This window comes from Macrobrachium nipponense, chromosome 8 (assembly GCF_015104395.2).
Source record: "Macrobrachium nipponense isolate FS-2020 chromosome 8, ASM1510439v2, whole genome shotgun sequence".
NCBI classification, from domain to species: domain Eukaryota; kingdom Metazoa; phylum Arthropoda; class Malacostraca; order Decapoda; family Palaemonidae; genus Macrobrachium; species Macrobrachium nipponense.
In genome coordinates, this window is record NC_087203.1 from 30,486,769 (window position 1) to 30,501,048 (window position 14,280).

Below are 14,280 nucleotides of genomic sequence, written 5' to 3' on the forward strand. Positions count from 1 at the left end.
TTGTATTTCCTTACCTCTCTGTCATTTTAGCCATAGGCTGATATCTTTTCAAATTGCTTGCTGATACCGTATATGCAAAGTATAAGGCGACCCTACGTATAAGACGTACGTATAAGACGACCCAAATTTATTAAATACATAACTCAATCAGTTGATGCAAGTTAGTATATAAATAAAAACAATAATTATTGAAATTATCATTCCAAAAATGTGGAAAATTAGTATCTTCAAGATTTTATAATGCTTGGCAAAGCTAACCATTACAATAAAATAATTCTGTATTCCTGTATGAAAAATATATGGTAAACATCACGACAAATGCTCAACGCCTGTGACATCATTATCGGCAGAGTAATACCCATTGGAAGTAGATCCCCATGAATGTATTCCTTTAAAGTTGGAATACATTCATGGGGAACTATCGATATCACAAAACACTTTAGTTTGATTATAAAGTACTACCAAAGAAATATTGGCCTTTAGTAAAGAAAAATGCTCATACATAACACGTGACCGGGAACTACGAATTTTGGGGGCAAAAGCACATCTGAAACTGGCAAAAACTTTATTTAATATACTACATTTATAAATAAAGTAGCTGCAATTTTTAACCCCAGCTTTGATCATTTAACAGATAAACATGTGAATTAAGTTCCATTCGGCAAAAAGAGTGATATCGGTAAAACGAATCAGCTGATTATTTTAAGAATGTAAACAAAACTAGAATACAAATGGCAGGTTGCTCTGATCATATTATAATTCAATAATATGGTAGTAATACATGCAATATGATTAGATCCAGTACAACAACAGTTTTATTAACCCTTACTGGACGGGTAAATATATTGATTGCAGCTCTTCAGGCTGGGTAAACTTTGAAGTTGGCCAATTTAGAAAAAAAAAACACATCAATGAAAAGAGTAAGATATGCAAATGCACATGGTGAAAGAAAAAAAATTTTAAAAGATTTTCCCTACCTTCCATGAGATGTTGAAAATGGCTATTTACAGCCCCTTGTGGGGCCTATTTTACAAGATAATCATAAATTTTACCAACATTTATTTTTTTCTAATAATTTTATTTTATTTTGTAAAATTGTAATTACAGCTCATACAATATCAAAACAGATAAGAAATAAAATCAGTAACAAATTCTTAGCATATTTGTTGAAAAATATTTACGTAAATTTACCCAGAACAAAGATTCAGTAACTTTATTTTTACATGTTTTTTCTATTTCTTTGCACTTTTCTTAGCAAAATTACATTTACAACCAACATACTGTTGTAAAAGACAAGAACAAAAACCAACAGCAACCCCTTGGTATATTTATGAGAAAATTTACAGAAAGACGTCATGTGAGACAGAGACATAATACATTCCCCCTTGAAGTTAGAAGCAGAACTAAAGTCCTGAGATGCCGATTTGTGTTTTAGCCAGTGTAAAAGTTGCCATTAGTGAATTTATGGGGTGTAGAAGTATTGGCACCTCTTTCCCACCTGATTCTTTCCAAATTGATAGCGCTTAATTTTGCTTGTCTACAGGATCAATCCGTCCACCACCCCAAACCTGTTATTACTACTCTCGAGGAGCAATATGTCCATTAAGGGTTGAAATTATCATTAGTATTCTTGATACACAACTATTATTCTACTTTTGCTAATAGATATGTGTCAGTGTAACAACCTAACTAGGGCAAATTCTCTCTCTCTCTCTCTCTCTCTCTCTCTCTCTCTCTCTCTCTCTCTCTCTCTCTCTCTCTCTCTCTCCCAAGCAAGCATAATACTTATGATGATGCTCCATCCTCCACCAAGTAATTCCAAGTTTTACAATTACTGATGAAGCCATTGTAAACCTGTGCTGACACAAACAACAGAATTGAAAAGCAGGTGATTGCCGATGTCATGTTTTGGAGGCAAAAACATGCATGTACTTAGTTTAATTTACTACGTTTATAAATAAAGTAGCTGCAATTTTTAAACCTAGCTTTGATAATTTAAGAAAGAAACGTATTTCTTAATTAAGTTCCATTCAGCAACTAAAAACAGTGATGACACCGGTAAAAACGAAATCAGATGATATTTTATGAATGTCAACAAAACCAGAATACAAATGGCAGATCGCTCTGTTCATAATAATAATACGATGATATGGTAATGATACTTGCAATATGATTAAATCAGTAAAAAATACACTATTATTTTACTTTGCTAATGGATATCTGTCAGTGTAACAACCTAATTGGGCAACAGTCTCTCTCTCTCTCTCTCTCTCTCTCTCTCTCTCTCTCTCTCTCTCTCTCTCTCTCTCTCTCTCTCTCTCTCTCTCTCATGATCCTCCATTGGTTTTAGGATTATGGATGAAGCCGTTGTAAACCTGCACTGACATAAACAACAAAATCAAGAAACAGCTGATTGCTGATGTCATTTGCCGTAACTATCGAGTGTTTTAGTTACTAAGCGTTGCGTTGAAGTTATCACGTTGTTAAACCCTGCTGATTCTCAGTGGTGGCTTCCAAAAATAAAAAATAAAATAAATTTTTACTTATTCTTCACACAATGGTCATCTGAAGAAAGAATTCCAGTAAATTGAAGTTGCAGGTTATAGCCGAGGCTGAATAAAATGAATAACGGAGCAGGCGAAAATGATTTCTGGAACTGTCGAAATCACACTTAATACTTACAATCAAGTATTGTGCACGCTTTAAACTTCGAATTACATCTCATCTAGCAGCTAATGGCATTAAAGATATCAACAGTACTCAATCAGCTGAGATTTTGAGAATGTAAACAATATCAAATGCAAATGGCGGCAGTCCCCGGGCCACGACGGGTTCGGGTTACGACGTTCCAAGGTTAAGGCACTTCTCAATTATATTCATCAGACATTATTTCCAGGGTTACGACGCCTACAAAGCTCATCTGGCAGATGAAATATGACACCAAAAATGCAAAAAATCAATATTTGAAGGTTTTTTGGATGAAAAATGCAATAAGATTGCAGTTTACATAGTTTTCAATGTGCATAAAGCATTAAAAGTAAGGTTTTCTTAAGAGTTTTTACGATATTCCGGTTTACGACGATTTTCGGCTTACTGAAGAACGGAACCCCTTTCGTAACCCGGGGACTGCCTGTATTCTGGAACCCGTTTTACTTTTGCAAATGATCATTTCATTTCCTCCAGAAAATATTTAGGTTTATAGAGCTTTTTGGATTTTAGAATTATGCAGAGAGATCGTACACCTGTAAAAAAGTGAGCTTGCTCATCCTAACATCTAATTATGGTATAATTATCCTTGGTAATTACAGTCGTTTTGTTGACAATATCAATAGTTGTGTTGCTAGTGATTCACTTGAATTATGTACAGTTTTTGTTACCATTAGTACAGATGCTTTGTTAACGTATCGATAGTTGTGATGGTAGTTAACTTTTGACACAACTATCGACACTTCAGGGGTTAGCCTATCATTGAAAATCTCGGCAGGCTTTAAGGTTTGCTTTTTATATTTGGTATATAGAACGACCCCCCATTTTGTGAGAGATTTTTTAAGGTTAAAAGGTCGCCTTATATGCCAGCATATACGGTATTTGAAAATACTGTACTATATGAATTCTTGAATAAGTTTTGAGCTCATTATCGTAAGTTACTTTTAACACAAATATTTTGTAGGTGATTATATTTAACAAAAATTAGTAATATGGAATACTACATACTTTAATATTTAGATCCTCTTCTAAAGATTAATTTATTTTTTACAGACAAGCTGTGGAAGATGTAATTGAGATGCATGAAATGGGCCTCATAAAACCTCACATTTCTGCTACGTATAGTCTAGAAGACTGTGAAAAGGCTTTTGAATTTTTACGAGAAAGAAAGTCTACCGGAAAAGTTGTTCTGGAAATAAGATAGATTCAAGAAATATTAAATTCCTACATTTTTTGTTGGTGAAGGTGAGCATTCTAAGTTTGTAATAACAAATACAAATGCATTAAATGCTCCTCGCTTGAATAGCATACATAATTGTTTAAGATTATGGCAGTATTGCATGTAGGGCAAATATCATTCACCATTCATGACTATGTATAATGTGTCATAGTCTTGAATGATTATGTGTGATCATATGTAATTACAGTTTTCAAAATCCAATTCTTGTAATGCTTTATCTGGGTACCTAATGAACAGAATGCTATGAGAATATGGTGCAATTTGCAAAGGCCAATTTTCTGCTTGCTTTTATAGTGTGTTCATTTATTCCTTAAAGCTACTTTTCCATCAATGAAGATTTTCTTCTCAACTAAAGGAGCAGGAGCTTCACATCGTACCAACTAGCTCATTTTGTTTAAAGTAAACTCATTTAGCTAATTTGTTTTGTCATTTTTACAACTGTTTCAAATAAGCAAAATTCATTCTAGCATCTTTAGTTCAGTTGAATCTTCAAGGGGACCAGACTGGCCTGTCTGATTGGCTTAAAGTAACCATTATGTTTCTTGTCAAAGAGTTATATCTATATAGAGATAAGGGCTTTTGTATCATACATAATCTTTATTGTATTTATATGTATAATAATCTGTGAATATTAAAACCTTTACATATTCTGAGCAAGTTTGCTTCAAATTTTTATTAGAAATTAAACAAAAACAAACGATTGTCCAGCCTTGTCATGAATGGAAATGTTTACAAACCTAAAACAAAATTTCCTTTGATTATTTCACTACATAAATTGCTTATACTTTATACTTCTTGGAACTTTATTTATAACTAAACGCCCATCATAGCTAAGAGAAGCAAAAGTCCAGAAATCTGCGGCAGACCATTCTACAGCATATACAGAATCTTCATGGTCATCATAAATCTGGATAACTCCCTCCTCACTGCCCTCAGGTCTGGAAATAAGTTAATCAAGTGTACAGTCATCTTCTTTTCAGCTTCAAACAGGAGTAATTCTCTTAAGATTAAACAGTGAAACAGAAATTCAAAGCAAGCATGTCAAATAAAATATATACTGGAGCAATTCTTTATCAACAGTAACTACAATCATTTCAGTTTCTTTGAAAAGGGGAAGGAGGAGAGACATAAATGGCAGAAAACTGTATTGCTTTAATAAACAGCTCAATAAAAAGTTAATATGAAAAAGTTTTAAAAAGTAAAACTTTTTTCATACAAACCTATCAGGCTTAGAGTCCTTATTTGAAATCCATATGCCCCTTAACATGGATTCTTATGTCTCATGTATAGACAGTTGAGGCAGAGTAACTAAAATGACAAATTTTAAAGTATAGGCAGTCCCCGGTTATCAGTGGGAGTTCCGTTCTCGCCAGGTTGCAGATAAGCGAAAACCACCATTGACCAAAACACTGTGATTTATGGCACTTATGGCTCCAAGTTTTGATTAATGGCGCCTCTGTTAGGTAGTTATGGCACCATAACTCTATTACCTGCACCTTATGGCGCCGCTAGACAAGCGCCATAAAACCGGATTGCTATTAACGGAGTCTGCCGATAACCGGGGACTGCCTGTAATTTGTATTTTACCTAACAGACAAACCTGAGGTCCTTACATATGGAAATACCTTCAGTGCGGCTGGAAATTGGCCATCCAATTCTAATGGTTGTTAGATAATTAACTACTGGCTGGAGAGTTGGGAGTCCAGTGATGCCTTCACTTACCTTCTGGCCTAGGCATCAGAATGCCCGTTGGCTTGAGGTAGGCAGTATAGTATGTAAAGACCTCAGGTTTGTATGTTAGGCAAAATACAGATTCTAGGGAGTCCCTGGTTGTCGGTGATCCAGTTTCACAGGGCTTGTCTAGCGACGAAAATTGGATATTTTAGCTGCCAATGTGTATTGGTGGTGATACAGATACATACTTAACAGAGGCGCCAATAACCAAAAACTGGCGATTTTTAGCGCTGATTTTTGGTTATTGGCAATTTTCATTTAATGTCACGCTATTGGAACAGAACCCGGCCAATATCCAGGGACTGCCTGTACTTTGAAATTTGTCATTTGTTCCTAAATGAATACAAACCCTCAATCTTTACATATGGAAGCCTTACTTTTTGGTGGGAGGCTTCTGAGTAAGCTTCTGAACCGACTGACTGGTGATTAGCCTTGCCTGGGCCTCTCTTTCTGGTCATGTAGAGCAAAGGAAGGAGTCCCATACCTCTAACCTATTGAACATATGAGCGTTCAACTGCCAGACTTCTGGACCTTTCGAATGAATGGGTTTGAGAAGACAATATAGCTGAAGATAACCAACAGGTTTATTTATCAGCCCCCTTTCTCCCCTTGCTAGACAGAGGGTAGGACTTACTCCCATTAATCTCCAGCACATTAGAGAATAGAAAAGATGCTCAGAAATATAACTCACCTGCATCTAAGCCCATTCCAGCACATGATGGAGTGCCAACCAATCCACTGCTTGAAGGGGGAAGAGGGGTTTAAAAGAGATAGGAAGGAGGCCACACACACACTCACTTTTGCAACCATACATCTTGGGTAAGATGCTACCTGGCCCACTAGGGGAACTGGATGAGCTACAAAACTAGTTGAGTAGCCACCACAAGACCCAAGGAAAAAGTGCCCAAGAAACTAAGGGCAACGTCCCATAGGCAGATGGTGAATTAGGTCTGTCACGACCACACTTCTGTCTTCAGTATCTGATGAACTGACAGGTTCTTCCTTAATACAAAGAATGAACCAATGCCCCTGAGCTAGTGATTTCTGTCCCAGAACATACTGTCACTCTCTTCATCAGATGTAGCATATGCCAGTTTCATCGTCTCACGAAGCCAGAAAGAAAGTGTTCTTTAGGAACTCCTGTTGAATTTTCCCAGGTCTCTTCCTTCATTGAAGTATCTTTTGAAGAAACTTGATTTTCACAGGTTTCATCCTCATCCTCAGTTGCTCATTCAAGGTGGTTATCAAGCATAGCCTTAAAGAGAAATTGGTTCTGTACATTTTAAGGCTATTTTATGTTTGTGTGGTATGTTAATTTTATTATAAACACAGTTTTGGTAATCTGTAAGTTTATTATGTAGTCTAGGCCACCCTATATGAATTAAATTAGGTTAATCTGGAAAACTGGCAACTCAGACAAAGTTTCCAATGGTCCAGATCAGCTAATTGTTATTGTAGAGGCATTACCTAAAAATTGCTGAAAGACTAAGAAATAAATGCACACCTATTTTGGGCAGAAGAATAAGAATTTATATGCAGAAAATAGATTAAAGACTCAAAATAACATATTATAAGCAAATATATAGTGCTAGTACACAAGCAAGAATGCAGAGCTTGCATTTATATTGCTGAATGGTGAGATGTACTGGAGATACCAGTTACAGGCACAAGGATGAAATGTTACTGATATATGTTAATAGACAAAAATACAATATGTATGTGAAAATGCAGAAATTACACTTACATTGATCAAAGGTATAAAAATATAGTACATCAGGATGAGATATAAATGGAATCCAATAAAAGAGAATTACCAAAAATAAGGCAATCATGACTGTGATTGTATACACATTAGAATAGAAAGCAAAGTAAAAATACTACTAAGACTCAGCACACAACTTGATCTTAGGGCTAACTGCCCACAATCTCCTCAGGCACCATCAAAATTAGTAATATCAAGAATTTAGGTAGAATGTTGTAAAGTTTTATATTACAGAAGCAGGCAGAATTCACAAGTGTCAAAGAATATATAAGCCAGAGATGCTTGCAGGCAATGGCTAAACAAAACCTGTAACATCAGTTTAACTTTTTTTTTTTGAAAAAGAGATATACATAAGGAAATAGACTGAAATCAATGGTAGTAAATACTACAACATGATTCAAATGTCGAAGGACAAGATGGGAAGCTTCTCATCAGTAACTACCTGCCAATGGGTCAAAGGCACAAATTTATAAACAGTTGCTTTAAGATTCTATGCCTCTTTGGTCTACAATACCTGACAACATGTCTATACTATGCTTCTTCAGTCTACAATACCTGACAACATGTCTGGGGACATTCAGACTATGAATGAGGCTTATTTATGACTGATGGGTTTACAACAAAACAAATATATCCATTCAGCTGATGGAGTTTTCTTAAAAGAAATGTCAGTTTGACATTCTACACATAATTATGGAAAATTCTCCTGCAAAACAGTCCAAGTTTTCTTTCTTAAGGGGGCTTCCTCTTTGATTTTTGATGAATATTTTTAAAATTTTCAAAATTTGGTTAAATGGCCGTAAGACATGAGCAACACCTCTGTTATCACGTGGCAAAAGCATTTTTTCGAAATATTAAAATTAATGGGGTTTTGGCCCAGCCCCCTTCACAATGTGACATAGGTCTGGCGTTTGGCTCCTAATGACTATTGTCATTTTGTCCCTTTATCTGCCCAATTTATTAATTATTTTGATTTTTTATTTCGCCTAATCTCTTACATCTGGCACCAACAATGGCCGATTCCTTGGTGTATGGTGTTCTGAATGGGTAGCATGCCCAGCAGGGAGCCATGGGAGTCAGTGTGTCCCAGAGTTGCAAAAGGGGAGGTATGCTGCTCTTTACTCCGAGCATTTTTTTCGCTATTTACCGTGTTTTTTGCTTGTTTTTCTTACATCAAGTAAAACTAAATACAGTTTATATACGTTTGTGTGTATACTAGAGTAAAAGTGAGACAATATGCCGAAACGGAATCGTGCACTAGGCCCGTTTAGAAATTTTCCTAAAAAGAAGACATAGGATCGAAAGTGGACTGTTTTTTTTTTGTTGATGTGGCAGCGTCGCATTGCCACCACCATTGTTTGGCTGATGTATCCAGCGCTGTTCACCATCATCACCACCACCAGCAACACCATCACCACCACCAGCACACCAACAACAACAACATGAGGCTCTTTTTTGGCCGCTGAGAGCCCCGCCTCATTGCCTCTACGGCGTCTGCTGCGCAATCATCTGAGGTTTTTTCACCTTCACAGTTGATGAACGTAATAAAGGACGATGAAAAGGGAAGGGAGTATATGATGACAAATTCTTACTTGCTTGGTTTCAAACCAGGCAACAAAGAGTCAGGTGGTACTTGATGATAGCCTCTCCTCGAGCAAATAATACCCCTTTTTAGGGGGAGGACTTGGTGCCGGAAACCAAGCAAAAAAAAACAAAAAAACACTAAGAACTATTAGAAAGAAGGAAAGGCATTCTGAACTAAGCACTAGTGAGTATTTAACATTTGTTTGTATCATGGTTTTGCTCAAAGATTGACGAGGAACTCGTAATAACCAAATCAACTAAATTTTGGGGGGAAAATTCCCCCTCGCCCCCCATCCAAAAAAAGCAAAAAATGGAAAAAAACTGTCCACAAAATTTCTTTCTACTATGATAAATACTTTCTGTGTATATAGCCGCATTGCAATAGCTCTAAAAATGAAGGAAGAGTTACATTTTTAATTTTTTTTATTTTTTCTTATTTTTTTATTTTTTCATAAAAACCAAAATAATCATTCGATCACTCTGAAATTTTTTTTGGAACATCACCTTATATATATGTATAACATATAATAATTTCATAAAAATCGGAGCATTATTTCTATAAAAGCGGACGCCCCCCTTAAGTTAAGCTCAAACAAGAAAAGACTATCCCTATCACTCCTATCAAAGAAGGGTACTTTATCTATCTAATACAAAGGTAGTACAGCACACTTTTTATTGTTTTCCCTTGCTTGGACATGGAACAAGAGTGGGAACAAAAATTTCCTCTTGTATTTGAAGTTACAACTAAATAGCTGGTTGCTTTTTCTCACCTTTAGCCACGGTAATTACAGTTGTCCAGTGTTACCCACAGATTCAGTATACAAAGTTTCAGTTAAAACAAAGTTAGCAAGTATTAAATATTAAAGTATTGAAAATCCATAAATTCAAAATATTTAATTTTTTATTTTTCCCATGCAATCACCATCTTAGCCACCAGGCCACATGATTAATCTCTTCAGCTGTTGTTCCTTGTACAAATTCTTCTCCCATGCGACACTTATGTTTAAGTATTAGTCTCACACTGTCATTTGTGCTTAAGAGTTCATATTGTGCTAAGTCTGTTTGATATGGCCATAAAGAGCAAGAGAGCTGCAGAATGCATTTTTGGAGGACAACAACAGAGTGCAAAATCATCAGCCAGCTTCGATGTAAGTGCAGGCAATACCACACTCCCCTGATAATGAAGAAACTCAAGACAATCTTCATCTCCTGAGTAAGTCTCTCAGCAGTGTAACAAAACTATTTATAGCAAGTAAAGGATATCTCTCTCAATAGGTTCACACTTGCAAAAATAAATGGAGAATCTGAATTTGCATCTGCCAAAGAAAACACTACTGTCAGATTTCTGGCAGAACTGAAGTTGAATGAAGAAAAAAAATACCTTCCAGAATAATTTGATGAAATTTGAGTTGTGGCTGACCAAGGATGCACAGATATACACTACTGAAAATAAAGCTGACTGGGAATACAGATTTAACCAATTCAAAAGAAAAGAGAAATCTAGTAACTCAATAACAACACTAAAATAGCATCTTTAATTTCCTCAGAAACCTAAGTGCCCCTGAACAATGCTTCTTTCAGGGACCCTACCCTCCAAACGTCCTTCCTTTCAGCACTGGCCTTGGCTATCAGAGTTCAAAGACTTTCCAAATGTACTAATGGCTATGTGGCCTATGGCCAGGCTTCTGATAAAAATGAGTATGTCACATCACTGTTTGCTATACCAGCACTGTTGGATTTCACAGAAAATTTAGATCGCCATTTATGTCAAGAGTGAGCCCTAAAGCAATACCAAAAGAGAACAAAAGTATGCAAGTCTGGCTCCAAAAGACTGTTCACCAGTTCACCAAATAAAAGTATGTACAGTCAACCCCGCTATTCACGGTCTCGCAATTTGCAGACTCAACTATTCACAGGCTTTTCGTAAAGCAATTATGATAAAGTGATTTACTGATCATACTAATTTTCAAATGTTAATATTAAGTTCAATAAGAGTAAGTAATACATAACATTAAATAATAGAAATAATAACACTCTCTCTCAATGCTGAGCTGCTTGTAAGCAGAGACGCTGGAAAGATAAGAGCCAATCACAGAGCTGAATATCTGCTTTGCTAGTAGTGCCAATCCTTTGTGAGGGTTTCTCCCTTTTTTATGATTTTAGTTTAATGTTTTTTATTTTAATTTAATGTTTACTGATACAGTCATCGGCGGCCTCGGCAATAAGGTTTTATGGCGCTTTGTCTAGTCAACACTGAAAAATGATATTGTTAAGATACAATAAAGTTTTGTACATACTTACCTGGCAGATATATACTTAGCTATAGACTCCGTCGTCCCCGACAGAAATTCGAATTTTGCGGCACACGCTGCAGGTAGGTCAGGTGATCTACCGCCCCTGCCGCTGGGTGGCAGGAATAGGAACGATTACCGTTCTAGAACCAGATTTTCTCTTCCACCTGTCTCCTGAGGGGAGGTTGGGTGGGCCATCAATCGTATATATCTGCCAGGTAAGTATGTACAAAACTTTATTTATCTAACAATATCATTTTTTGTACATGGAACTTACCCAGCAGATATATACTTAGCTGATTGACACCCTTGGTGGTGGGAAAGAGACAACTATTTACTGAATAGACAGGTAAACAACATACGTTGTATGTAATAAATAAATAAAACCTTGGTTTCCTACTTGATCAGGCGGAAGACTCCATGGCTAATGCCTAGGAATCTGCTTCGCCTCAAGAGCCTCAGCGAGGATGTTGACCTATGGCTAAGAGTTCTTGTGGGTCTGTCGATGGGGTCTTATCCATTTACTCGACAGAGCCTCTTACATGACAATATGCCTATGCCTAGTGGCATAATTAAGGAGCACAACACCGATCCCGATCACCTGATCCTAACACGAGGGTTAGTGCTTAAGTTGAAAAGAGTTATCTACAAACTCCTTTCAAACAACCCAAAGAAAAAACACGACGTTAAATAAAATTTAACTCACTAGTTAAGGATCCAGTATCTGCTCTCTATCCCAGCAATGTATCCGCAGACACGTATCAACCAAGAGAGAAGGATCCCTCGAAGGTTATCTTGACATCCTTCGGATAATGGGAAGTCAACATAGAGTTGCATCTCCCGTATGTGACAGCTAATTTGTCCTTATGACATATTGTTAGGGAAAGAACAAGAATTCGGAAAAGCTCGCACTTCATGCGCTTTTAATTCTCAGCTGTTTGAAGGAATCATCAATGCACTTATCAAGTGCTTAGGAGATCACCATGTCTCAAAGAAGGCTAGGGCATTCTTTGATATAGATCTCTTCTGGGTGAAGCCTGGAGCCTGGCTAGCGCTTCGTGCCTGGCAGGCGCCTAGCGCCTGTCTAGCCGCCTCGCGCCTGGTGGGGGCTTGGAGCCTTGCGCCTGAATTGGCGCCTAGAGCCAGGCTGGAGCTCGCGCCTGGATGGCGCCTTGCGCCTGGCTGGCGCCTGCTGGTGCCTGATTGGCTCCTCCTTCCTGGCTAGGCCTCGCGCCTGGCTGGAGCCTTGCGTCTGGCTGGTGCCTTGCGCCTGGAAGGCACCTGGAGCCTGGCAGAAGACTTCATGATTACTGTCTATGAGTCTGCATGCCTCAAGAGTTTCAGCGAGGTAGGGACCTATGACTGACAAACCCTTCTGGATCATGTCAATGGGGGCTAGCCCGCTTACACGACAGAGCCTTCTCGGATCGTGCCAATGGGGGCTGACCCACTTACATGGCAGAGCCCTTACCTGTATCATATCAATGGGGACTAGCCCTCTTACATGACAGAGCTTTAGGTTTTCTCTTTACTGGAAGGAGCCTTGCGCCTGGATGGATCCTCAATCCTGACTGGAGCCTAGCCTTGAAGGAGCCTGGCACCTGGATGGCGCCTGGCTGGCTTCTAGAGCCTGGCTGGCTCCTGGAGCCTGGCTGGGCTCCTAGAGCCTGGCTGGCGCCTCACGCCTGGCTTGGCTCCTCCACACTTGCTGGAGCTTCGAGCTTGGAAGAGTCTCTAGGCTGTCTGGCGATGTCCACATCGGACACTCTTATATCTGTCCGATTTGTTCGCCTCTGGCGCATTTGCACCAGGTTGGAGGCCCGCTCCTTCTCAGTATCCGACCATGACAGAGTTCCTTGGAACTGTCCGCCTCTGGCGTTTTTCGCCTGTATTGGCATTTGGCGCTTGGCTGGCGCTACATTGTCCGAGAGTCCTGAACAACCACATAGTTTATCAGGAGACTGGAGAAGGGTGGAAGAAAATTCTTCCCCTTTGAGCTTTTGGCCCCTGGCAAGGGGAGGTGATTTTAGTCAGCTACACCCAGTAGACGACAGGATATCTAACAATACGAGAGAGAAGAGTCTTCCTCCGAGGAGGATCCTTCGTGAACACTTCTTTTGCTAACGAGCGATCTCTTCTTACATGTTGATGAGGTTCCTCGTTGCAGAATCTTCCCTATCCTTGCCCGAAGGAAGGGAAGGAGTCTGGAAGTCAAAGGAGAGACTGAGCTGAAATTGGGCGGAACCCTGATTTCTAGCTCTTATTGTATCCTTCTGAATACCTTCTGGGAAGCATTTTGAGCCCTCATCGCACCCCGAAGACTCTGTAGGCAAACGTTTAAACCATCTCTTCTTCTGTAGATGAAACTGTAAGTACCCTGCCTGGGCAACGAAACTTCTATCTGAATGCGTTGCGTCAGGAATAGAGGATTTAGTTCTTTTGCCAGACATACTATGCTGGCAAGAACCCATTGCCGAGTCTCCATTGAATCTGATGCGAGATTCCAATGCACAAAAAATTCACTTGTCTTCTTGGTCGTTTAGGGCTAAGAGAAGCAAAGAATTCCTTCATAAACTTCCTCAAAGAAGTTTGATGAGGAGCAGTTCCATTTTGTCGAACACGGGAATCTGTGGCCCACAAAAAGATCCCATTCGAAGATATGATATCCTACTCTTGTCGTATTGCGGTCTTGTATAAGATCCCGAAGATCTTAATCCTCTGTTATCTCTAATTCCCCTTGTAGAGACAGAGTATAGCCTTTTACTGCGTTCTTTGATAGCAGATATATACTAGGTGATTCTTCCCTCTGAAAGTGAAGAAAAAACCTCTCTATGTGGTTCACAGAGGTATCGGAAGAGGACAGTTTCCTCATTCCATCTAGCACGATCTGCAGCAATTCTATGTCTTAGCCATGACTATTGTCATTTACCTTGAAAAAACCTCTCATTCATGTCCACTTCTGG

General features: G+C 38.5%; 2 protein-coding genes across 4 annotated transcripts in view; one reads left to right on the top strand and one right to left on the bottom strand.

Annotated features, from left to right (window-relative positions):
* The window catches only part of LOC135222633 (quinone oxidoreductase-like protein 2 homolog), a 189,197-nt gene that overhangs the window by 127,329 nt on the left and 47,588 nt on the right, over positions 1-14,280 (top strand). For 2 of the 3 annotated variants that reach the window (XM_064260763.1, XM_064260760.1), the window contains one exon: positions 3,760-4,596. In XM_064260763.1, the coding sequence (XP_064116833.1) occupies positions 3,760-3,910 (151 nt within the window). In that variant the 3' untranslated portion in view covers positions 3,911-4,596. Of the gene's footprint in view, positions 1-3,759; positions 4,597-14,280 lie in introns of those variants that run through there. The other variant, XM_064260761.1, reaches the window with a different exon arrangement.
* Positions 4,592-14,280, bottom strand: part of LOC135222634 (EARP-interacting protein homolog) — a gene marked incomplete in the record, with an annotated part of 57,148 nt that continues 47,459 nt past the window's right edge. Inside the window, 1 exon segment of the mRNA XM_064260764.1 lies at positions 4,592-4,884. Coding sequence (XP_064116834.1) covers positions 4,713-4,884 — 172 coding nt within the window.